The 27,610-nt window shown below is 46.0% G+C and overlaps 1 protein-coding gene across 1 annotated transcript in view; it reads right to left on the bottom strand.

Moving 5' to 3' along the window:
• Positions 1-3,653: 3,653 nt before the first annotated feature.
• The window catches only part of LOC140396101 (probable G-protein coupled receptor 139), a 43,748-nt gene continuing 19,791 nt past the window's right edge, over positions 3,654-27,610 (bottom strand). Inside the window, exon 2 of the mRNA XM_072484211.1 lies at positions 3,654-6,862. Coding sequence (XP_072340312.1) covers positions 5,958-6,862 — 905 coding nt within the window. The 3' untranslated portion in view covers positions 3,654-5,957. The remainder of the gene's footprint in view (positions 6,863-27,610) is intronic.

Here is a 27,610-nt window from a genome sequence, read left to right as displayed (position 1 = left end):
AGTAGGACCAGTCAAGGACAGGGATGGGAAGTTGTGTGTGGAGTCTGAAGAGATACTAAATGAATATTTTTCGTCAGTATTCACTCAGGAAAAAGATAATGTTGTGGAGGAGAATGCTGAGACCCAGGCTATTAGAATAGATGGCATTGAGGTACGTAGGGAAGAGGTGTTGGCAATTCTGGGCAGGCTGAAAATAGATAAGTCCCCGGGGCCTGATGGGATTTATCCTAGGATTCTCTGGGAGGCCAGGGAAGAGATTGCTGGACCTTTGGCTTTGATTTTTATGTCATCATTGGCTACAGGAATAGTGCCAGAGGACTGGAGGATAGCAAATGTGGTCCCTTTGTTCAAAAAGGGGAGCAGAGACAACCCCGGCAACTATAGACCGGTGAGCCTCACGTCTGTAGTGGGTAACGTCTTGGAGGGGATTATAAGAGACAAGATTTATAATCATCTAGATAGGAATATGATCAGGGATAGTCAGCATGGCTTTGTGAAGGGTAGGTCATGCCTCACAAACCTTATCGAGTTCTTTGAGAAGGTGACTGAACAGGTAGACGAGGGTAGAGCAGTTGATGTGGTGTATATGGATTTCAGTAAAGCGTTTGATAAGGTTCCCCACGATAGGCTATTGCAGAAAATACGGAGGCTGGGGATTGAGGGAGATTTAGAGATGTGGATCAGAAATTGGGTAGCTGAAAGAAGACAGAGGGTGGTGGTTGATGGGAAATGTTCAGAATGGAGTTCAGTTACAAGTGGCGTACCACAAGGATCTGTTCTGGGGCCGTTGCTGTTTGTCATTTTTATCAATGACCTAGAGGAAGGCGCAGAAGGGTGGGTGAGTAAATTTGCAGACGATACTAAAGTCGGTGGTGTTGTCGACAGTGTGGAAGGATGTAGCAGGTTACAGAGGGATATAGATAAGCTGCAGAGCTGGGCTGAGAGGTGGCAAATGGAGTTTAATGTAGAGAAGTGTGAGGTGATTCACTTTGGAAGGAATAACAGGAATGCGGAATATTTGGCTAATGGTAAAGTTCTTGGAAGTGTGGATGAGCAGAGGGATCTAGGTGTCCATGTACATAGATCCCTGAAAGTTGCCACCCAGGTTGATAGGGTGGTGAAGAAGGCCTATGGAGTGTTGGCCTTTATTGGCAGAGGGATTGAGTTCCGGAGTCAGGAGGTCATGTTGCAGCTGTACAAAACTCTGGTACGGCTGCATTTGGAGTATTGCGTACAGTTCTGGTCACCGCATTATAGGAAGGACGTGGAGGCTTTGGAGCGGGTGCAGAGGAGATTTACCAGGATGTTGCCTGGTATGGAGGGAAAATCTTATGAGGAAAGGCTGATGGACTTGAGGTTGTTTTCGTTGGAGAGAAGAAGGTTAAGGGGAGACTTAATAGAGGCATACAAAATGATCAGGGGTTAGATAGGGTGGACAGTGAGAGCCTTCTCCCGCGGATGGAAATGGCTGGCACGAGGGGACATAGCTTTAAACTGAGGGGTAATAGATATAGGACAGAGGTCAGAGGTAGGTTCTTTACGCAAAGAGTAGTGAGGCCGTGGAATGCCCTACCTGCTACAGTAGTGAACTCGCCAACATTGAGGGCATTTAAAAATTTATTGGATAAACATATGGATGATAATGGCATAGTGTAGGTTAGATGGCTTTTGTTTCGGTGCAACATCGTGGGCCGAAGGGCCTGTACTGTGCTGTATCGTTCTATGTTCTATGTTCTAAGGGAATAGTGTAGATGGGCTTTAGAGTGGTTTCACAGGTCGGCGCAACATCGAGGGCCGAAGGGCTTGTACTGCGCTGTAATGTTCTATGTTCTATGTTCTAGATGTGGCCTCTTTAACACCTTATACAATTGCAGCATAACCTCCCTAGTCTTAAACTCCATCCCTCTAGCAATGAAGAACAAAACTCCATTTGCCTTCTTAATCACCGTTGCACATGTAAACCAACATTTTGCGACTCATGCACTAGGACACCCAGGTCTCTCTGCACAGCAGCATGTTTTAATATTTTATCATTTAAATAATAATCCCTCTTGCTATTATTCCTACCAAAATGGATAATCTCACATTTGTCAACATTGTATTCCATCTGCCAGACCCTAGATCATTCACTTGCCCTATCCAAATCCCTCTGCAGACTTCCAGTATCCTCTGCACGTTTTGCTTTACCACTCATCTTAGTGTCATCTGCAAACTTGGACACATTGCACTTGGTCTCCAACTCCAAATCATCTATGTAAATTGTGAACAATTGTGGGCCCAACACTAATCCCTGAGGGACACCACTAGCTACTGATTGCCAAGCAGAGAAACACCATTAATCCCCACTCTTTGCTGTCTGTTAATTAACCAATCCTCTATCCGTGCTGCTACTTTACCCTTAATGCCATGCATCTTATGCAGCAACCTTGTGCGTGGCACCTTATCAAAAGCTTTCTGGAAATCCAGATATACCACATCCATTGGCTCCCCGTTACCTACCGTACTGGTAATGCCCTCAAAAAATTACACTAAGTTAGTTAGGCATGACCTGCCCTTTATGAACCCATGCTGCATCTGCCTAATGGGATAGTTTCCATCCAGATGCCTCGCTATTTCTTCCTGGATGATAGATTCCAGCATCTTCCCTACTACCGAAGTTAAGCTAAGTGGCCTATAATTACCCGCTTTCTGCCTACCTCCTTTTTTAAACAATGGTGTCACGTTTGCTAATTTCCAATCCGCAGGGACCACCCCAGAGTCTAGTGAATTTAGGTAAATTATCACAAGTACATTTGCAATTACCGAGCCATCTCTTTCAGCATTCCATCAGGGCCAGGAGACTTCGCCCCATTAGCTTGCCCATCACTACCTCCTTGGTGATAACAATTATCTCAAGGTCCTCACCTGTCATAGCCTCATTTCTATCAGTCACTGGCATGTTATTTGTGTCTTCCACTGTGAAGACCGACCCAAACAACCTGTTCAGTTCCTCAGCCATTTCCTCATCTCCCATTATTAAACCTCCCTTCTCATCTTCTAAACGACCTCAGCCACTCTTTTTTGTTTTATATATTTGTAGAAACTTTTACTATCTGTTTTTACATTCTGAGCAAGTTTACTCTCATAATCTATCTTACTCTTCTTTATTGCTTTTTTAGCAGCTTTCTGTTCCCCCTAAGGATTTCCCAGTCCTCTAGTCTCCCACTACTCTTTGCCACTTTGTATGCGTTTTCCTTCAAGTTGATACTCTCCCTTATTTCCTTTGATATCCACGGTCAATTTTCTCTCTTTCTACCGTCCTTCCTTTTTGTTGGTGTAAACCTTTGCTGAGCACTGTGAAAAATCACTTGGAAGGTTCTCCACTGTTCCTCAACTATTTCATCATAAAGTCATTGCCTGCAGTCTACCCGAGCTAGCTCTTCTCTCATCCCATTGTCTTCTCCTTTGTTTAAGCACAAAACATGAGTGTTTGATTTTACCTTCTCACCCTCCATCTGTATTTTAAATTCCACCATATTGTGATCGCTCCTTCCCTCCTAACTGTGAGATCATTAATCAATCCTGTCTCATTAACAGGGCCGCTTGTTCCCTCGTAGGTTCCATTTCATACTGTTCTAGGAAACTATCGCGGATACATTCTATAAACTCCTCCTCAAGGCTGCCTTGACCGACCTGGTTAAACCAATCAACATGTAGATTAAAATCCCTCATGATAACTGCTGCACCATTTCTACATGCATCTGTTATTTCTTTGTTTGCTGCCTGCCCCACTATGTTACTATTTGGTAGACCACTCCTATCAGTGAATTTTTCGCCTTCCTATTCCTGATTTCCACCCAAATGGATTCAACCTTATCCTCCATAGCACCGATGTCATCCCTTACTATTTCCCGGATGTCATCCTTAAATGACAGAGCTACACCACCTCCCTTACCTGTCCTTCCCTACAGTTTGATACCCTTAGATATGACCATCTTTTAACCATATTTCAGTAATGGCCACTAAATCATAGTCATTCACGATGATTTGCGCCATCAACCTTATTCCAAATACTACGAGCATTCAGGTAAAGTACACTTATGTCAGCTTTTATACCTTGATCAGTAACCTTCCCTAAGTTATTGTTCCTCCTAACCTTCCTTGTCGTTGAACCCATATCTTCATGTAACAACCTGCCGTGTCGCTTTCCATTTATGTTTTTACTTCCCGTTTTATTCCTTTTAGTATTACTGAGCTCCCTTCATTTACTGTACCTTGTACTATCACCCTTTTTGATTTTTGACTATGGCTTCTCTGCCTTACACTTTCCCCCTTACTGCCTTTGTTTCTGTCCCTGTTTTACTACCTTCTGACTTCCTGCATCGGTTCCCACCCCCCACCACATTAGTTTAAACACTCCTCAAACGCTCTAGGACAACAGTTCCAGTCCTGCCCAGGTGTAACCTGTCCAGTTTGTACAGGTCCCACCTCCCCAGAACCGGTCCCAATGCCCCAGGAATCTGAAACCCTCCCCATGACACCATCCCTTCAGCCACGTATTCATCCCATATATCCTGTCATTTCTACTCTGACAAATATTGGTAGTCATGGTTTGGACAATTTATTTGACCATAATTTGTTTAACGCAGTCGTTCGTTATTTAAGACACGTCTAAATAGGCAGAATATTTAAGTCCGATGCGGTCATGAAAATATTTTAAACCTGCTGAGACATCAATAATGGACTGAAGCATTCGTTTACATGTTATTAAACCATAATATCGTTATTAGCTGCAGAGTTTATCCACCTCTCTCTCGGTCACACACAGGCACACACACTGACACAGGTACAAACACAGACAGAAACAGAAACACAGACACATGCATTTCTGTACACACGTGCACTTTCCGCAGATTCTAATTGGACATTGCAAGACACCAACATGTGCCTAATTGACACTTACTACATTGACACTGATTGATTCTTCATTGACAGTGACATATGCTATACATTTAGCACTGTTACAGATTATGTCTTTACATTAGGACAAACATAAAGTGAAGTTGTTATAGAGTGTGACTGCTCACAAGGAAAGAAGCATACAGTACAATGGAAACATTCCAAATTTTACAGAACGGCACGAGCGCAGAGTCCTACTCCTCATTGCGGGAGAAAAAGAAACAGCATGTGGCTGGACACTTGTTCCACATGTTGAATCGCCGCTGAGATCATAGAATCATAGAATTTACAGTGCAAAAGGAGGCCATTCGACCCATCAAGTCTGCACCGGCTCTTGGAAAGAGCACCCTACCCAAGGTCGACACCTCCACCCTATCCCCATAACCCAGTAACCCTACCCAACTTGAAGGGCAATTTTGGACACTAAGGGCAATTTATCATGGCCAATCCACCTAACCTGCACATCTTTGGACTGTGGGAGGAAACCGGAGCACCCGGAGGAAACCCACGCACACACGGGGAGGATGTGCAGACTCCGCAAAGACAGTGACCCAAGCCGGAATCGAACCTGGAACCCTGGAGCTGTGAAGCAACTGTGCTATCCACAATGCTACCGTGCTGCCCACAGATAGAAACACACTATAGAAGGCGGTACCTCTTTGAGTGTCAGAGAGCTGGTGCAGACTCAAAGGGCCGAATGGCCTCCTTCTGCACTGTAAATTCAATGATAATCTATGATTAATCTAGGACAAAGGTTCGGCACAACATCGTGGGCCGAAGGGCCTGTTCTGTGCTGTATTTTCTATGTTCTATGTTCTATGTTCCCTACTTTGACAAGCACAGACTTTACTTTACTCTTATTGGAGTTTTAAAGAACAACTCTCAATATTGAAATGAAAAGGCCAGAAAAAATTATATCAAACTGAGTTTCATGGTAATTATGTTTTCCAAAATCTATAGCATGCTTGGAATAAAGTACTGCCGATAATCAGACGGTGTCTGAAATCCTTAAACTTTATCTATGCGCTCCCTAATTTAACGATCAAAACGAATGGACATTTCAATGCATTTTTCAGTTCCTCTCTGAATCTCGCCTGGGTCAAGACGTAAATGCAAGTGTTGGTGCAAGTACTGAGAAGTTGAAACATCATCGACGTAGATTCGGTGATATAACGAGGGTCAGAGTAGGAGTAATAATATTGGATGTTTGTAATTCGTGCATAGATTTGATACACAACCCGGATAATCCATAACAGGATAAAACTACCAGATATGCTGAAGAGTAAAATTATGGATTTCCTTCGGTTTTCCATCTCTGTGTCCTTGAGATTCTCTCCATTACTCTGGCCCCGAAAGCCCTTGCGGACTCTACTGGCTACTAAAATACGTCTGACCATCAGAACATTGAGCAGTACAATCATAATGAAGGGGACACAAGGAGTTAGGACACGATGAAACATGTCAAATGCACCCCAGATAGATGAACTAAAGAAACTTTTTTTAGCGATACAATCCCAAGGAACATCATCAATTGTGTAGTATGGTTCATAGATGAAGTACCATGGGACAGATACGAAACAACCCACCATACTCACATTTCCTATAACTAGCGCGGCAGCTTTCGCTGTGCAGTACTTAGACTTCAGATTCTCACAACAAATTGCCACAAATCGATCAAAGGTGAACGCGACTGTGAGCCAGACAGAAACTATCGTGGTTGCAAACCTCAAAACGTAAATTAGACTACAAACAGGAGTAATATTCAGGAATGAATCTGGGTAATAAATCTGAGCATTCCACCGCAATATTGGATCGATGATAACGACGAGGAGATCGGCTGTTGACATTCCCACCAAGTAGTAAGTAATACATTTCGAGAGACCACACTTTCCTCGGGACAGGATCATAATCGCGATCAAGTTAACTGTAAAAGAGCGAGAAAAGGAATTAAATAATTATTAAGCAGCAACAAACAGGACCTTGCAAAATCTTTTGCATTGGGTCTGCATCCAACAGTACAACCTGATTCACGGACATGTGCTATGCTCCAGGCAGTGCATATGATGTAAACATGATCATCAACAAGGAATTGGGAATTTCATAAGAGGAGCGAAGAAAGTTAGGGCAGCACGGTAGCACAAGTGGATAGCACTGTGGCTTCATTGCGCCAGGGTCCCAGGTTCGATTCCCCGCTGGGTCACTGTCTGTGCGGAGTCTACATGTTCTCTCCGTGTTTCCCCTCCGGGTGCTCCGGTTTCCTCCCACAGTCCAAAGATGTGCAGGTTAGGTGGATTGGCCATGATAAATGAGCAGGAGCTGGTTTAGCTCACTGGGCTAAATCGCTGGCTTTTAAAGCAGACCAAGGCAGGCCAACAGCACGGTTCAATTCCCGTACCAGCCTCCCCGAACAGGCGCCGGAATGTGGTGACTAGGAGCTTTTCACAGTAACTTCATTGAAGCCTACTCATTTCATTTCATTGTCATAAATTGCCTTTAGTGACCAAAAAAGTTTAGAAGGGGTTATTGGGTTACAGGGATGGGGTGAGGGCTTAAGTGGGTCGGTGCAGACTCGATGGGCCAAATGGCCTCCTTCTGCACTGTATGTTCTATGTTCTAAAGTGAGGGGGTGCAAGACTTGATGAGTGGTAATGACCGCATTGCCTGTGCGTTGGCGATATTCCTGTGCAGGATTAAGAGAGATTAATGGAGCTGCCATAAAATGGGAAAAAAATGACTGAAGACCAAGTTACTGATTTGAGGTTTGCACATGCCCTGATAGAGGCACCTGGAAACCAAACCAGTGAGTAATATTTGGAGGTAAGCAAAGCCTGTGCCGACCATGGTATCTGCCTAAACTCAAACCGTATGCACTTACAGAGCCTGTATCCTTCCATTGCCACCCTCGTCACATATTTGCCGAGATGCCCCTTCAATGCCTCTATCGTACCTAACCCCACCATCTCCTCCAGGCAGCGCGTTCTGTATGTTTACCACCTGTGTAAAAGACTTGCATAGCACAATTGTTCTAAACTTTCCCTTACGCACCTTAAATGTGGTACTTGACTCTCCTACCCGAGGAAAGAGCATCTGAGGATCCACTCTGTCCATGTCACTCAATCTTGTAGACCTCTATCAGGTCGACTCTCAACCTCCGTTGCCGCAGTGAGAACAGACCGAGTTTATCCAACCTCTCCTCATAGCTAATGCCCTCTATACCAGACAACATCCTAGTAAACTGCTCCTCCTTTTGGCTCTCCTTTGGAGAGCCACAGCATCCACATCCTTCTAGTAGTGTGGTGACCATATTTGTACACAATGTTCCAAATGAGGCCAATTTTTACATTCAATACCCTGACCGATGAAGGCCAGCATGCTCTACACCTTCTTGACCACCTTATCCACAAGCGTTGCCACTTTCAGGGATCGGTGGACATGCCCGCCCAGATCCTTCGGCCTGACCATACTCGCAAGAGTTTGACCACTTACTGTGTAATTCCTACATGCATTGGACTTCCAAAGTACATAACCACACACTTGTCTGGATTAAACTCCATCTGCCATTTATATCTCCGCCCAAGACACCAACCAACAAAAGAACAAGGAACAAAGAAAAGTACGGCACAGGAACAGGCCCTTCAGCCCTCCAAGCCTGCGCCGACCATGCTGCCCGACTTTAGTCTTCTACACTTCCGGGGTCTGTATCCCTCTACTCCCATCCTATTCATATATTCGTCAAGATGCCCCTTAAACTTCACTATCGCCCCTGCTTCCACCAGCTCCTCCGGCAGCGGGTTCCAGGCACCCACTACCCTCTGTGTAAAAAACTTGTCTCGTGCATCTCCTCTAAACCTTGCCACTTGCACCTTAAACCTATGCCCCTAGTAATTGCCCCTCTACCCTGGAAAAAAGTCTCTGACTATCCACTCTGTCTATAGTACTCAATTTTGTAGACCTCCATCAGGTCGCCGCTCAACCTCCTTCGTTCCACTGAGAACAAACCAAGGTTATTCAACCTCTCCATATAGCTAATGCCCTCCATACCAGGCAACATCCTGGTAAATCTCTCCCGCACCCTCTCCAAAGCCTCCAAAACCAGTTTATTTCCTACTGTATCCTCCAACAATCCTCTTCACTATCCACATCTCCACCAATTTTAGTGAAATCTGCGAACTTCCTAATCAGCCCAGATACATTGTCTTCCATATCATTTATATAGACCATGAACAACAAAGGCCCCAGAACGGATCGCTGTGGAACACCGCTTGTCACAGCCTTCCATTCAGAAAAGCTCCCTTCTACTGCTACCCTCTGACTTCTGTGCCCAAGCCAGTTCTGTATCCAATGTGCCAGCTCTCCTAATCCCATGTGACTTCACCTTTTGTACCAGTCTAGCATGAGGTACCTTGTCCAAGGCTTTACTGAAGTCCATGTATACAACATCTCCTGCCTTTCCCTCATCTATCATCTTTGTCACTTCCTTGAAATATTCAATCAAATTAGTGAGGCACGACAGAGAATTCACGGGAATTCTACGATGGAAAAATCGGTGCTGAACCCTCGCCAATTCTGGGACGGGTGAGGGGCTAGTAGGGTAAAACTCCCAACTCTCGCACCGCAAATGGGCATGCGCTGGGCTGACAACCTGCAGCAGTTGTGCCATGCAACATGGCACTGGCCATGCACGGAACCAAACCGCCATGCACGGCCCCACAGGCCACCCTCTGGCTACCCTCCACTAGTCAAACCAGCCCTCGTGGGAGCCCCCTCAGCCAGCGGCACGGATTCATGCAGAGTGTGGTGGTGCTGGACACAATCTGCAGCCGCCAGACCAGTTTCCCAACTGCTGAGACCACATGTGTCCCATTGGGAACTCGGTCCATCGGGGCGGCCTGCAGATGGTGCGCCAATGCCATGGTCCCACCATCTATGATCCTCGGGTGGCGGCTGCGGACTCAATCCGAGGCCGTCACAGTATGAGGAGGGCTGGGGGCATTGTGTGCAGACGGTCCGGGGTGCACGAGTGACTGATGCGGGGCATTATTGCGGCGGTCCAGATCCGCGGGCTGAGTCTGCCATGGAGCATGGCATGGCTGCTGTAGGCAGCGCCATGCACATGCGCGGCCTCTGACCTGGAAGTGCGGGCACCTGTATTGGCAGCTAGAGCTGTGAGCTCTACAGCAGCTGCCTGCTATCCCCCAGAAAATCGGGGCATTTGTGACTTTTTGACCTGGCGTAAAAGATCACAGCTTTCCCGATGGCGTGGGGTCACCGTCCCAAAAACGGAGAATCCAACCCCACATTAGCAACTGGCAGGAAGAAAGAATCCAAGCCACCAGTGGATGGCGCGCCGCCAAGGGTGAAACTGTTGGGGGACCGGAGAATCCTGCCTTCTACACTTGACCTTCGAAAGGAAGAAAAAGTGAATCAACACGTGTCGCACAACTGATCCCCTCCAATATATACACCATTCTGACTTGGAATGATATCACCAGTCCTTCAATATCAGTGCGCCAAAATCCTGGAAATCCCATGCTAAAAGCATTGCAGTTAATTCTACAACAGAAAGAAGCTCACCTTTTCAAAGGTTGATACGAATTGTGTATGAATGTTAGTCTAGTCAGAGTTACCTACCTACTGTGGCTGAATGTAAAGAAAATCTTTCATCTGGGTTCGCAAGCGTTTGGTGAGTTCATGTGGTGCATTCTTGAAGGTCATGCCTCACAAGCCTCATTGAATTCTTTGAGGATGTGATGAGACACATTGCTGAAGGCCGGGCAGTGGATGTGGTGCGAATATGGATTTCAGTGAGGCATTTGATAAGGTTCCCCATTGTAGGCACATTCAGAAAGTCAGGGGGCATGGGATACAAGGAAATGTGGCTGTCTGGATACAGAATTGGCTGGCCGAAAGTCGGGGCATCATGGTAGTACAAGTGGATAGCACGGTGGCTTCACAGCGCCAGGGTCCCAGGTTCGTTCCCCGCTGGGTCACTGTCTGTGCGGAGTCTGCACATTTTCCCCGTGCCTGTGTGGGTTTCCTCCGGGTGCTCTGGTTTCCTCCCAGAGTTCAAAGATGTGCCAGTTAGGTGGATTAGCCATGCTAAATTGCCCTGACCAAAAAGATGAGGAGGGGTTATTGGGTTACGGGGATAGGGTGGAAGTCAGGTCTTAAGTGGGTCGGTGCAGATTCGATGGGCTGAATGGCCTTCTTCTGCACTGTATGTTCTGAAGTTCCATGAAAGAACACAGCGAGTGGTAGTGGATGGAAAGTATTCTGACCTGGAGATCGGTGACCAGTGGTGTCTCGCAGGAATCTGTTCTGCGACCACAGATCTTTCTGTTTTTTATCAATGACTTGGATGAGGAAATGGAAGGGTGGGTTCCTAAGTTTGCCGATGACACAAAAGGTTTGTAGAATGTCGATAGGATAGTGTTGAAGGCTGTTACAGGTTACAACAGGACATTGACAGGATGCAGAGCTGGGCTGAGAAGTGACAGATGAAGTTCAAATGTGAAGTGATTCATTTTGGAAGGTCGAATTTGAATGCTGAATGCAGAGTTAAAGGCAGGTTTCTTGGAAGTGTGGAGGAAAGAAGGATCTTGGGGTCCACGTACATTGATCTCTCAAAGTTGCCACCAAGGTTGATAGGGTTGTTAAGAAGGCTTATGGTGGGTTTGCTTTCATTAACAGGGGGATTGAGTTTGGGAGCCACAAGGTTTTGCTACAGCTTTATAAATCCCTGGTTAGACCACACTTGAAATATTGTGTCCAGTTCTGGTTGCCTCATTATAGGAAGGATGGATGCTTTGGCGAGGGTGCAGAGGTGATTTACCAGGATGCTGCCTGGACTGGAGGACATGTCTCATAAAGAAAGGTTGAGGGAGCTAGGGCTTTTCTCACTGGATCAAAGAAGGAAGAGAGGGGATTTGATAGAGGTGGACAAGATGAGAGGCATGGATAGAGTGGATAGCCAGAGACTTTTCCTCAGGGCAGAAATGGCTGACACCAGAGGACATAATTTTAAAGTGATTGGAAGAAGGTATAGGGGAGATGTCAGAGGTCGGTTCTTTACACAGAGAGTGGTGGGTGTGTGGAATGCACTGCCAGCTGGGGTGCTGGAGTCAGGGTCATTAGGGACATTTAAGCGACTTTTGGACATGCACTTGGACAGCAGTAAATTGAAGGAGTGTAGGTTAGGTTGATCTTAGATTAGGTTAAGTGGTCGGTACAACCGAAGGGCGTGTACTGTGCTGCACTATTCTATGTTCTATGATGCTGCAGTGTGTTGACCATGGCCATCAGTATTGCAACACGCTCCTGACTTGTACATTGTGGAAGTGGACATAGAAACATAGACAATAAATTTTGGCCGATTTAGCTTCTCTTCATATGAGAGTCACGCCATCCCAGAAATCAGCCCGATAAACCTGTGCTTCACTCCATAGCAACAACATCCTTCCTCAGATAAGGACATTAACTTCACATGTTGCTTCACCAGAGCCCTTCAGAATTGCAGTAAAAAATCCGTATTCCTATCCTCAAATCCTCTCGCTATGAAGACCCACATACCATTTGCCTTTCTCACTGCCTGCTGCACCTGCATGATTACTTTGAGCGACTGATGCACGAGGACACCAAGGCCTCGCTGAGTATCCATCTCTCTCAATTTACACACACACATTCAAACAATAATCTGCCTTGCTATTTTTGCTATCACAGCAGATAACCTCACATTTCTCCACATTACACTGCATCTGCCATTCAAGAGCTCACTCATTCAGCCTGTCCTCATCCCACTGAAGCATCTTCGCATCCTCCACACAGCTCACACTCACATCCAACTTTGTGTCATCTACAAATCTGGAGAAAATATATTTAATTCCCCCGTCCAAATCATTAATATATAATGTGAACAGTTGGTATTCAAGCACAGATCCCTGCATTACCACATGTCACTGCCTTCCAATAAGAGAAAGATCAATTATTCCAAAGTGTTGCTTCCTGTCTACTGACCAGCTTTGTATCCATCTCAAGACACTACCTATAGCCTTATGTGTTTTAACTTTACATATTAATCTGCGATGTGAGACATTGTTGAAAAAATTCTGAAAGTTTAAATAACCCACATCCACTGGTTATCCCTGGTCAACCCTTCTCCTCACATCTTCAAAGAATTCTACTAGATTTGTCCAGCATGATTTTCCTTTTGTAAACTTTTTTGTAATTAGTTTTTATTCATCTTTTGATCTTTACACACCAATATAATAATTTACAGTCAGCTTTTAAGTTCCCCCCTCGTTTACTTTCAAGTTGTATTTTCCCCTTCTTAATCAGTCCCTTGGTCTGCCTTAGCTGAATTTTAAACTGTATCCAACTTCAGGTTTATACAAAGAACAAAGAAATGTACAGCACAGGAACAGGCCCTCCAAGCCCGTGCCGACCATGCTGCCCGACTAAACTACAATCTTCTACACTTCCTGGGTCAGTATCCCTCTATTCCCATCCTATTCATGTATTTGTCAAGATGCCCCTTAAATGTCACTATCGTCCCTGCTTCCACCACCTCCTCCGGTAACGAGTTCCAGGTACCACTACCCTCTGCGTAAAAAACTTGCCTCGTACATCTACTCTAAACCTTGCCCCTCTCACCTTAAACGTATGCCCCCTCGTAATTGACCCCTCTACCCCGGGGAAAAGCCTCTGACTATCCACTCTGTCTATGCCCCTCATAATTTTGTATACCTCTATCAGGTCGCCCCTCAACCTCCTTCGTTACAGTGAGAACAAACCGAGTTTATTCAACCGCTCCTCATAGCTAATGCCCTCCATACCAGGCAACATTCTGGTAAATCTCTTCTGCACCCTCTCTAAAGCCTCCACATCCTTCTGGTAGTGTGGCGACCAGAATTGAACACTATACTCCAAGTGTGGCCTAACTAAGGTTCTATACAGCTGCAACATGACTTGCTAATTCTTATACTCAATGCCCCGACCAATGAAGGCAAGCATGCCGTATGCCTTATTGACTACCTTCTCCACCTGTGTTGCGTCTTTCAATGACCTGTGGACCTGTACTCCTAGATCTCTTTGACTTTCAATACTTTTGAGGGTTCTACCATTCACTGGATATTCCCTACCTGCATTAGAACTTCTAAAATGCATTACCTCACATTTGTCCGGATTAAACTCCATCTGCCATCTCTCCGCCCATGTCTCCAAACAATCTAAATCCTGCTGTATCCCCTGACAGTCCTCATCGCTATCCGCAATTCCACCAACCTTTGTATCGTCTGCAAAGTTACTAATCAGACCAGTTACATTTTCCTCCAAATCATTTATATATATTACAAACAGCAAAGGTCCCAGCACTGATCCCTGTGGAACACCACTGGTCACAGCCCTCCAATTAGAAAAGCATCCTTCCATTGCTACTCTCTGCCTTCTATGACCTAGCCAGTTCTGTATCCACCTTGCCAGCTCACTCCTGATCCCGTGTGACTTCACCTTTTGTACTAGTCTACCATGAGGGACCTTGTCAAAGGCCTTACTGAAGTCCATATAGACAACATCCACTGCCCTACCTGCATCAATCATCTTAGTGACCTCCTCGAAAAACTCTATAAAGTTAGTGAGACACGACCTCCCCTTCACAAAACCATGCTGCCTCTCACTAATACGTCCATTTGCTTCCAAATGGGAGTAGATCCTATCTCGAAGAATTCTCTCCAGTAATTTCCCTACCACTGAAGTAAGGCTCACCGGCCTGTAGTTCCCGGGATTATCCTTGCTACCCTTCTTAAACAGAGGAACAACATTGGCTATTCTCCAGTCCTCCGGGACATCCCCTGAAGACAGTGAGGATCCAAAGATTTCTGTCAAGGCCTCAGCAATTTCCTCTCCAGCCTCCTTCAGTATTCTGGGGTAGATCCCATCAGGCCCTGGGGACTTATCTACCTTAATATTTTTTAAGACACCCAACACCTCTTCTTTTTGGATCTCAATGTGACCCAGGCTATCTACACCCTTCTCCAGACTCAACATCTACCAATTTCTTCTCTTTGGTGAATACTGATGCAAAGTATTCATTTAGTACCTCACCCATTTCCTCTGGCTCCACACATAGATTCCCTTGCCTATCCTTCAGTGGGCCAACCCTTTCCCTGGCTACCCTCTTGCTTTTTACGTACGTGTAAAAAGCCTTGGGATTTTCCTTAGCCCTATTTGCCAATGACTTTTCGTGACCCCTTCTAGCCCTCCTAACTCCTTGCTAAAGTTCCTTCCTACTTCCTTATATTCCACGCAGGCTTCGTCTGTTCCCAGCCTTTTAGCCCTGACAAATGCCTCCTTTTTCTTTTTGACGAGGCCTACAATATCTCTCGTTATCCAAGGTTCCCGAAAATTGCCGTATTTATCCTTCTTCCTCACAGGAACATGCCGGTCCTGAATTCCTTTCAACTGACACTTGAAAGCCTCCCACATGTCAGATGTTGATTTGCCCTCAAACATCCGCCCCCAATCTATGTTCTTCAGTTCCCGCCTAATATTGTTATAATTAGCCTTCCCCCAATTTAGCACATTCATCCTAGGACCACTCTTATCCTTGTCCACCAGTACTTTAAAACTTACTGAATTGTGGTCACTGTTACCGAAATGCTCCCTTACTGAAACATCGACCACCTGGCCGGGCTCATTCCCCAATACCAGGTCCAGTACCGCCCCTTCCCTAGTTGGACTGTCGACATATTGTTTTAAGAAGCCCTCCTGGATGCTCCTTACAAACTCCGCCCCGTCTAAGCCCCTGGCACTAAGTGAGTCCCAGTCAATATTGGGGAAGTTGAAGTCTCCCATCACCACAACCCTGTTGTTTTTACACTTTTCCAAAATCTGTCTACCTATCTGCTCCTCTATCTCCCGCTGGCTGTTGGGAGGCCTGTTGTAAACCCCCAACATTGTGACTGCACCCTTCTTATTCCTGATCTCTACCCATATATCCTCACTGCCCTCTGAGGTGTCGTCCCACAGTACAGCGGTGATATTCTCCCTAACCAGTTGCGCAACTCCGCCTCCCCTTTTACATCCCCCTCTATCCCGCCTGAAACATCTAAATCCGGGAACGTTTAGCTGCCAATCCTGCCCTTCCCTCAACCAGGTCTCTGTAATGGCAACAACATCATAGTTCCAAGTACTAATCCAAGCTCTAAGTTCATCTGCCTTACCCGTAATACTTCTTGCATTAAAACATATGCACTTCAGGCCACCAGGCCTGCTGTGTTCAGCAACTTCTCCCTGTCTGCTCTGCCTCAGAGCCCCACTGCCCCTATTCCCTAGTTCTCCCTCAATGCTCTCACCTTCTGACCTATTGCTCCCATGCCCACCCCCCTGCCATACTAGTTTAAACCTAGTGTGACACTAGCAAACCTCACGGCCAGTATATTTATGCCTCTCCGGTTTAGGTGCAACCCATCCTTCTTATATAGGTCACACCTGCCCCGGAAGAGCTCCCAGTGGTCCAGATAACGGAAACCCTCCCTCCTACACCAGCTGTTTGGCCACATGTTTAGCTGCTCTACCTTCCTATTTCTAGCCTCACTGGCACGTGGCACAGGGAGTAATCCCGAGATTACAACCCTAGAGGTCCTGTCTTTTAACTTTCTGCCTAGCTCCCTGAACTCCTGCTGCAGGACCTCATGCCCCTTCCTGCCTATGGCGTTAGTACCAATATGTACAATGACCTCTGCCTGTTTGCCCTCCCTCTTCAGGATGCCCTCTACCCGTTCGGAGACATCCTGGACCCTGGCACCAGGGAGGCAACATACCATCCTGGAGTCTCTTTCACGTCCACAGAAGCGCCTATCTGTGCCCCTGACTATAGAGTCCCCTATTACTATTGCTCTTCTGCGCTTTGACCCACCCTTCTGAACATCAGAGCCAGCCATGGTGCCACTGCTCTGGCTGCTGCTGTTTTCCCCTGGTAGGCTATCCCCCCAGACAGTATCCAAAGGGGTATACCTGTTCGAGAGGGGGACAACCACAGGGGATTCCTGCACTGACTGCCTGCCCTTTCTGGTGGTCACCCATTTCTTTGCCTGCACGTTGGGTGTGACCACATTTATATAACTGCGATCTATGACACTTTCCGCCACCTGCATGCTCCTAAGTGCATCCAATTGCTGCTCCAACCGAACCATGCGGTCTGTGAGGAGCTCCAGTTGGGTGCACTTTCTGCAGATGAAGCCATCCGGGACGCTGGAAGCCTCCCGGACCTGCCACATCTCACAGTCAGAGCACTGCACCCCTCTAACTGACATTGCGTCAATTAATTAAAATTAAAAGTTTTTTTTTTTTTTTTTTAATTTAATTTTTTTTTAAATTTATATATTTTTTAAAAAATTTCAAAGTTACTGTTTCCTAGCACTAGATTTCTAATATAAATGCGAAAGCTAAATATAGTAATCTCTGATCTCTGGCTTAGCTACCCCTCTAAATTATAATTAAGTAATTATGTTTAATTAGTTACCAATGCTTAATTTTTTTAATTTAGTGTAGATTCCCAACCAGCCACTCAGGTCACAGCTTTTCTGTGATGTCACTTCAGTTTCCCCCCGACACACACAATTTGAAAAAGGTATAAAAGTAAAAATGAGTAAAAATCACTTACTTACCTTCTGAGTATCTTAGATGTTCTCAGGTTCTCTCCCTGACAGAGACTGCTCCTCCTCCTCTGAACGGCTCCCGAAACTAGGCCGTGATCTTTTAAAATCTCCGCTCTGACTCGCAGCTCCTGCGCTTTTAAATCTCCCGCGCTGTTTTCAATGTCCCGGCTCACTCACCTCCCGCGCTGTTTTCACTGTCCCGGCTCACTCACCTCCCGCGCTGTTTTCACTGTCCCGGCTCACTCAGCTCCCGCGCTGTTTTCACTGCCCCAGCTCACTCACCTCTCGCGCTGTTTTCACTGTCCCGGCTCACTCAGCTCCCGCGCTGTTTTCACTGTCCCGGCTCACTCAGCTCCCGCGCTGTTTTCAGTGTCCCGGCTCACTCAGCTCCCGCGCTGTTTTCACTGTCCCGGCTCACTCACCTCTCGCGCTGTTTTCAGTGTCCCGGCTCACTCAGCTCCCGCGCTGTTTTCACTGTCCCGGCTCACTCACCTCTCGCGCTGTTTTCAATTTATCATAGAATTTACAGTGCAGAAGGAGGCCATTCGGCCCATCGAGTCTGCACCGGCTCTTGGAAAGAGCACCCTACACCCAAGGTCAACACCTCAACCCTACCCCCATAACCCAGTAACCCCACCCAACACTAATGGCAATTTTGGACACCAAGGGGAATTTATCATGGCCAATCCACCTAACCTCCACATCTTTGGACTGTGCGAGGAAACCGGAGCCCCCGGAGGAAACCCACGCATACACGGGGAGGATGTGCAGACTCCGCACAGACAGTGACCCAAGCCGGAATCGAACCTGGGACCCTGGAGCTGTGAAGCAATTGTGCTATCCACAATGCTACCGTGCCTGCCCCTGCAGCTTCTCCTTGCTAATTTGTATGTCTCTTCTTTGAATCTAATGTTGTCTCTAAATTCTCATATAAGGCCACAGTTCCCTTTCTACTCTTGCACCAGATAGGAACAAACAACTTTTGGTGATCACCTATTCGTTCCTTGAATGTGTGCCGTTGCCTGCCCCTTGTCCTTCCTTTCAGCAATATTTCCCATTCAGTCATAGCCAGCTGATGTGAGATCCAGGACCTTGGCCTCAGAATAAACTACTTCATTATTTACCTTGAAAAAGAAGTCTACCATATTATGGCCACTCATCCCCAAAGGTTCTCTCGCAACTAATCCCTTCTCATTGCACAACACCCAGTCCAAGATAGCCTCTTCCCTGGTTAGTTCCTTAACATACTGGTCCAGAAAATAATCCCGTATACATTCCATTAATTCCTCCTCTTTTTTGCTGTGACTAACCCAATATATAGGCAGATGAAAGTCATCCACAATCACAGATGTTTATTTATCGCAATGCTTCTCGGATTCTGGGGCGTCTGTAGATCAGTTACTCATCGCAGGATGTCTAGCTTCCAATGTGCTCTTGAAAGCACTCTTGTTTATTCCAGGCAAGTTTCTCATCAATGGTAATCCACAGGATGTTTGGAGTGGTGTTTCAACGATGCTAATACCACTGCATGTCAAGAGTGATGATGAGATTCTTACTCGTTGGAAAATGGTCATTGTCACTTGTCAATTCAACCAGCATATCTTCCAGAATTTACTGCTTTCGACATGGACTTCTTCAGCATCTGACAAGATCATCAGAGCTTTCTGATACAAGAATTTAATTGATGAAGCAATTCACCTGGTTGAAGCCTGATGAACTCCTGTGATGCCATGGAAATGTGTTGACTGCTCTGCAATTACCACAATCATCTTTCTGTGCGCCAGGCATGATTACAACCAGCAGAGAGCTTTCTGCCTGATTCCCGTAACTGCCACTTTGCTAGACCATCTTGATGCCACACTTGGTCAAATGCTGCTTCGGTGTCAAGGGAAGTCACTCTCACTTCACTTTTTTATTCCAGCGCTTTCGTCCATGTTTGAACCAAAGTCAGGGTCAAGGTGAGGGCCCTGACGGAGCTCAAACTGAGCATCGGTGCGCAAATCACTGCTCAGCATGTGGCACTCGACAGCACTGTGATGTCATCTTCCAACACTTTACCGATGTCCGGAGAAGAATGCGGAGGCGATAATTGGCCAGGTTAGATTTGCTCTGCTTTTCTGTACTGTATATTCATTGGTAATTTTGCACATTGCCTGGTATTATCATTATTGAAGTGTTATCATTATAACAGCTCATCCAGTGATGCAGAGAAATCTGGATTGTAACTCAATGATACCACCACAAGGTTCAACCGGCTATCGATCAAAGAGCCAAACACCAGTTAGTTAGTTCAAGATCAGAAATAGATACAAATGTGTTGGTTGTCATCGACACATTCACGAAATGGGTAAATGCTTTCCCTTCACGAACAAATTAACTTACTTACCTTGCAGGTCAGCTGTTGAGTTCGGGAGTGAGAGCTGGGACCTTAGAATCAGCGCGGGAATTTGATAAAGCGCGGGAGCTGCGAGGCAGAGGGGACCGTTTAAAAGGTCGCTGCCTGGGGTGAGGCCAAGTCGATTTCAGCAGGAGCGGAGCAGGCTAGTCCATTTCAGCGGGGGCAGTACGGAAGTGATTTCTGGGAGGTAAGTTTCTCCTTTAAATTTTTTTTTTTTTTTTTTTATAAATTAGTTTTTTTAGGCGGGAACAGGAAGTCGACCCGCGGACTTCTGGGAAGAGCCTCACCAATAAATTCTGGTGGAGAGGAAACCCGAGACACTACACGTGTAGTGTCTCCCACCCGCCCTTCTCCTCTAACCTAATAATAAAACCCATTGGTGTGAGGTAAGTACCATATTTTATTATTGTTATTAATATTTTTTTTTTATATAAAAAATTAATTTAGTTGTTAGCCAGATCTTGGTAGAAAGTTAGAGGAATGGCAGGGAAGGGAGTGCAATGTTCCTCCTGCAGGATGTTTGAGGTGAGGGATGCCGTTAGTGTCCCTGCTGATTTTACCTGCAGGAAGTGCTGCCATCTCCAGCTCCTCCAAGACCGAGTTAGGGAACTGGAGCTGGAGTTGGAAGAACTTCGGATCATTCGGGAGGCAGAGGGGGTCATAGATAGCAGCTTCAGGGAATTAGTTACACCAAAGATTGGAGATAGATGGGTAACTGTAAGAGGGACTGGGAAGCAGCAGTCAGTGCAGGGATCCCCTGCGGTCGTTCCCCTGAGAAACAAGTATACCGCTTTGGATACTTGTGGGGTGGGGGACTTACCAGGGGTAAGCCATGGGGTACGGGCCTCTGGCACGGAGTCTGTCCCTGTTGCTCAGAAGGGAAGGGGGGGGGGGAAAGAGGAGCAGAGCATTAGTAATTGGGGACTCGATAGTCAGGGGCACAGATAGGAGATTTTGTGGGAGCGAGAGACTCTCATGTTTGGTATGTTGCCTCCCAGGTGCAAGGGTACGTGATGTCTCGGATCGTGTTTTCCGGGTCCTTAAGGGGGAGGGGGAGCAGCCCCAAGTCGTGGTCCACATTGGCACTAACGACATAGGTAGGAAAGGGGATAAGGATGTCAGGCAGGCTTTCAGGGAGCTAGGATGGAAGCTCAGAACTAGAACAAACAGAGTTGTTATCTCTGGGTTGTTGCCCGTGCCACGTGATAGTGAGATGAGGAATAGGGAGAGAGAGCAATTAAACACGTGGCTACAGGGATGGTGCAGGCGGGAGGGATTCAGATTTCTGGATAACTGGGGCTCTTTCTGGGGAAGGTGGGACCTCTACAAACAGGATGGTCTACATCTGAACCTGCGGGGCACAAATATCCAGGGGGGGGGGGGGAAGATTTGTTAGTGCTCTTTGGGGGGGTTTAAAACTAATGCAGCAGGGGCATGGGAACCTGGATTGTAGTTTTAGGGTAAGGGAGAATGAGTGTATAGAGGTCAGGAGCTCAGATTTGACGTCGCAGGAGGGGGCCAGTGTTCAGGTAGGTGGTTTGAAGTGTGTCTACTTCAATGCCAGGAGTATACGAAACAAGGTAGGGGAACTGGCAGCATGGGTTGGTACCTGGGACTTCGATGTTGTGGCCATTTCGGAGACATGGATAGAGCAGGGACAGGAATGGATGTTGCAGGTTCCGGGGTTTAGGTGTTTTAGTAAGCTCAGAGAAGGAGGCAAAAGAGGGGGAGGTGTGGCGCTGCTAGTCAAGAGCAGTATTACGGTGGCGGAGAGGATGCCAGATGGGGACTCATCTTCCGAGGTAGTATGGGCTGAGGTTAGAAACATGAAAGGAGAGGTCACACTGTTGGGAGTCTTCTATAGGCCTCCAAGTAGTTCTAGGGATGTAGAGGAAAGGATGGCGAGGATGATCCTGGATAAGAGCGAAAGTAGCAGGGTAGTTATTATGGGAGACTTTAACTTTCCAAATATTGACTGGAAAAGATATAGTTCGAGTACATTAGATGGGTCGTTTTTTGTACAGTGTGTGCAGGAGGGTTTCCTGACACAGTTTGTTGACAGGCCAACAAGAGGCGAGGCCACATTGGATTTGGTTTTGGGTAATGAACCAGGCCAGGTGTTGGATTTGGAGGTAGGTGAGCACTTTGGGGACAGTGACCACAATTCGGTGACGTTTACGTTAAGGATGGAAAGGGATAAGTATACACCGCAGGGCAAGAGTTATAGCCGGGGAAAGGGAAATTATGATGCCATTAGACGTGACTTGGGGGGGATAAGGTGGAGAAGTAGGCTGCAAGTGTTGGACACACTGGATAAGTGGAGCTTGTTCAAGGATCAGCTACTGCGTGTTCTTGATAAGTATGTACCGCTCAGGCAGGGAGGAAGGTGCCGAGCGAGGGAACCGTGGTTTACCAAAGAAGTGGAACCTCTTGTTAAGAGGAAGAAGGAGGCCTATGTGAAGATGAGGTGTGAAGTTTCAGTTGGGGCGATGGATAGTTACAAGGTAGCGAGGAAGGATCTAAAGAGAGAGCTAAGACGAGCAAGGAGGGGACATGAGAAGTATTTGGCAGGAAGGATCAAGGAAAACCCAAAAGCTTTCTATAGGTATGTCAGGAATAAGCGAATGACTAGGGAAAGAGTAGGACCAGTCAAGGACAGGGATGGGAAGTTGTGTGTAGAGTCTGAAGAGATAGGAGAGATACTAAATGAATATTTTTTGTCAGTATTCACTCAGGAAAAAGATAATGTTGTGGAGGAGAATGCTGAGCTCCAGGTAAATAGATTAGATGGCCTTGAGGTACGTAGGGAAGAGGTGTTGGCAATTCTGGACAGGCTGAAAATAGATAAGTCCCCGGGACCTGATGGGATTTATCCTAGGATTCTCTGGGAGGCCAGGGAAGAGACTGCTGGACCATTGGCTTTGATTTTTATGTCATCATTGGCGACAGGAATAGTGCCAGAGGACTGGAGGATAGCAAATGTGGTCCCTTTGTTCAAAAAGGGGAGCAGAGACAACCCCGGCAACTATAGACCAGTGAGCCTCACGTCTGTAGTGGGTAAAGTCTTGGTGGGGATTATAAGAGACAAGATTTATAATCATCTAGATAGGAATAATATGATCAGGGATAGTCAGCATGATCAGGGATAGTCAGCATGGCTTTGTGAAGGGTAGGTCATGCCTCACAAACGTTATCGAGTTCTTTGAGAAGGTGACTGAACAGGTAGACGAGGGTAGAGCAGTTGATGTGGTGTATATGATTTCAGTAAAGCGTTTGATAAGGTTCCCCACGGTAGGCTATTGCAGAAAATACGGAGGCTGGGGATTGAGGGTGATTTAGAGATGTGGATCAGAAATTGGCTAGCTGAAAGAAGACAGAGGGTGGTGGTTGATGGGAAATGTTCAGAATGGAGTTCAGTCACAAGTGGAGTACCACAAGGATCTGTTCTGGGGCCGTTGCTGTTTGTCATGTTTATCAATGACCTAGAGGAAGGCGCAGAAGGGTGGGTGAGTAAATTTGCAGACGATACTAAAGTCGGTGGTGTTGTCGATAGTGTGGAAGGAAGTAGCAGGTTACAGAGGGATATAGATAAGCTGCAGTGCTGGGCTGAGAGGTGGCAAATGGAGTTTAATGTAGAGAAGTGTGAGGTGATTCACTTTGGAAGGAATAACAGGAATGTGGAATATTTGGCTAATGGAAAAGTTCTTGAAAGTGTGGATGAGCAGAGGGATCTAGGTGTCCATGTACATAGATCCCTGAAAGTTGCCACCCAGGTTGATAGGGTGGTGAAGAAGGCCTATGGAGTGTTGGCCTTTATTGGTAGAGGGATTGAGTTCCGGAGTCAGGAGGTCATGTTGCAGCTGTACAGAACTCTGGTACGGCCGCATTTGGAGTATTGCGTACAGTTCTGGTCACCGCATTATAGGAAGGACGTGGAGGCTTTGGAACGGGTGCAGAGGAGATTTACCAGGATGTTGCCTGGTATGGAGGGAAAATCTTATGAGGAAAGGCTGATGGACTTGAGGTTGTTTTCGTTAGAGAGAAGAAGGTTAAGAGGAGACTTAATAGAGGCATACAAAATGATCAGAGGGTTAGATAGGGTGGACAGTGAGAGCCTTCTCCCGCGGATGGAAATGGCTGGCACGAGGGGACATAGCCTTAAACTGAGGGGTAATAGATATAGGACAGAGGTCAGAGGTCGGTTCTTTACGCAAAGAGTAGTGAGGCCATGGAATGCCCTACCTGCTACAGTAGTGAACTCGCCAACATCGAGGGCATTTAAAAGTTTATTGGATAAACATATGGATGATAATGGTATAGTGTAGGTTAGATGGCTTTTGTTTTGGTGCAACATAGTGGGCCGAAGGGCCTGTACTGCGCTGTATTGTTCTATGTTCTATGTTCTATGTTCTAAATACGGCCAAAGCCACGGCAAAAATTCTAACTGAACAGATTTTCACTAGATGGGGACTCCCCCGTAGTATTGAGTCAGACCAAGGTTCGCACTTCACAGGCAGGGTCATGAAAACTGTCATGACGATTTTTGGCATAAAACAGAATTGCCTGTTACCCGCAGTCCAGCGGCATTGTGGAACACATGAATCGGACAATAAAGGCCACACTTCGGAAAATGGTACAGCAGCATAACACGACATAAGAACATAAGAACTAGGAGCAGGAGTAGGCCATCTGGCCCCTCGAGCCTGCTCCGCCATTCAATGAGATCATGGCTGATCTTTTGTGGACTCAGCTCAGTCTCAACTGCTTCACTGGGCAAGGAATTCCATAGATTCACAACCCTTTGGGTGAAGAAGTTCCTCCTAAACTCAGTCCTAAATCTACTTCCCCTTATTTGAGGCTATGCCCCAAAGTTCTGCTTTCACCCGCCAGTGGAAACAACCTGCCCGCATCGATCCTATAGATTCCCTTCATAATTTTATATGTTTCTATAAGATCCCCCCTCATCCTTCTAAATTCCAATGAGTACAGTCCCAGTCTACTCAACCTCTCCTCGTAATCCAACCCCTTCAGCTCTGGGATTAACCTAGTGAATCTCCTCTGCACACCCTCCAGTGCCAGTACGCCCTTTCTCAAGTAAGGAGACCAAAACTGAACACAATACTCCAGGTGTGGCCTCACTAACACCTTATACAATTGCAGCATAACCTCCCTAGTCTTAAACTCCATCCCTCAGCAATGAAGGACAAAACTCCATTTGCCTTCTTAATCACCTGTTGCACCTGAAAACCAACTTTCTGCGACTCATGCACGAGCACACCCAGGTCTCTCTGCACAGCAGCATGTTTTAATATTTTATCATTTAAATAATAATCCCTTTTGCCGTTATTCTGACCAAAATGGATAACCTCACATTTGCCAACATTGTATTCCATCTGCCAGACCCTAGCCCATTCACTTAGCCTGTCCAAATCCCTCTGCAGACTTCCAGTACCCTCTGCACTTTTTGCTTTACCACTTATCTTAGTGTCGTCTACAAACTTGGGCACATTGCCCTTGGTCCCCAACTCCAAATCGTCTATGTAAATTGTGAACAGTTGTGGGCCCAACACTGATCCCTGAGGGACACCACTAGCTACTGATTGCCAACCAGAGAAACACCCATTAATCCCCACTCTTTGCTTTCTATTAATTAACCAATCCTCTATCCATGCTCCTACTTTCCCCTTAATGCCATGCATCTTTATCTTATGCAACAACCTTTTGTGTGGCACCTTGTCAAAGGCTTTCTGGAAATCCAGATATACCACATCCATTGGCTCCCCGTTATCTACCGCACTGTTAATGTCCTCAAAAAATTCCACTAAATTAGTTAGGCACGACCTGCCCTTTATGAACCCATGCTGCGTCTGTCCAATGGGACAATTTCCATCCAGATGCCTCGCTATTTCTTCCTTGATGATAGATTCCAGCATCTTCCCTACTACCGAAGTTATGCTAACTGGTCTATAATTACCCACTTTCTGCCTACCTCCTTTTTTAAACAGTGGTGTCACGTTTGCTAATTTCCAATCTGCCGGGACCACCCCAGAGTCTAGTGAATTTTGGTAAATTATCACTAGTGCATTTGCAATTTCCCTCGCCATCTCTTTTAGCACTCTGGGATGCATCCCATCAGGGCCAGGAGACTTGTCTACCTTTAGCCCCATTAGCTTGCCCATCACTACCTCCTTGGTGATATCAATCCTCTCAAGGTCCTCACTTGTCATAGCCTCATTTCCATCAGTCACTGGCATGTTATTTTTGTGTCTTCCACTGTGAAGACCGACCCAAACAACCTGTTCAGTTCCTCAGCCATTTCCTCATCTCCCATTATTAAATCTCCCTTCGCATCCTCTAAAGGACCAATATTTACCTTAGCCACTCTTTTTTGTTTTATGTATTTGTAGAAACTTTTACTATTTGTTTTTATATTCTGAGCAAGTTTACTCTCATAATCTATCTTACTCTTCTTTATAGCTTTTTTAGTATCTTTCTGTTGCCCCCTAAAGATTTCCCAGTCCTCTAGTCTCCCACTGATCTTTGCTACTTTGTATGGTTTTTCCTTCAATTTGATACTCTCCCTTATTTCCTTAGATATCCACGGTCGAATTTCCCTCTTTTTACCGTCCTTCCTTTATGTTGGTATAAACCTTTGCTGGGCACTGTGAAAAATCACTTGGAAGGTTCTCCACTGTTCCTCAACTGTTTCACCATAAAGTCTTTGCTCCCAGTCTACCTTAGCTAGTTCTTCTCTCATCCCATTGTAATCTCCTTTGTTTAAGCACAAAACACTAGTGCTTTATTTTACCTTCTCACCCTCCATCTGTATTTTAAATTCCACCATATTGTGATCGCTCCTTCCGAGAGGATCCCTAACTATGAGATCCTGAATCAATCCTGTCTCATTACACAGGACCAGATCTAGGACCGCTTGTTCCCTCGTAGGTTCCATTACATACTGTTCGAGGAAACTATCACGGATACATTCTATAAACTCCTCCTCAAGGCTGCCTTGACCGACCTGGTTAAACCAATCAACATGTAGATTAAAATCCCCCATGATAACTGCTGTACCATTTCTACATGCATCTGTTATTTCTTTATTTATAGCCTGCCCCACCATAATGTTACTATTTGGTGGCCTATAGATTACTCCTATCAGTGACTTTTTCGCATTACTATTCCTGATTTCCACCCAAATGGATTCAACCTTATCCTCCATAGCACCGATGTCATCCCTTACTGTTGCCCGGATGTCATCCTTAAATAACAGAGCTACACCACCTCCCTTACCATCCACTTTGTCCTTCCGAAAAGTTTGATACCCTCGGATATTTAACTCCCAGTCGTGACCATCCTTTAACCATGTTTCAGTAATGGCCACTAAATCATAGTCATTCACGATGATTTGCGCCATCAACTCATTTACCTTATTCCGAATACTACGAGCATTCAGGAAAAGTACACTTATGTTGGCTTTTTTTACCTCTGTTCTTAATCTTAACACCTCGATCAGTAACCTCTCCTAAGTTATATTTCCTCTTAACCTTTCTCCTAATTTTCCTTGTCGTCGAACCCACATCTTCCTGTAACAACCTGCCGCATCGCTTACCATTAATGT

This window comes from Scyliorhinus torazame, chromosome 19, assembly GCF_047496885.1.
Source record: "Scyliorhinus torazame isolate Kashiwa2021f chromosome 19, sScyTor2.1, whole genome shotgun sequence".
Lineage (NCBI taxonomy): Eukaryota > Metazoa > Chordata > Chondrichthyes > Carcharhiniformes > Scyliorhinidae > Scyliorhinus > Scyliorhinus torazame.
This window is presented reverse-complemented; position numbering and strand designations above follow the sequence as displayed.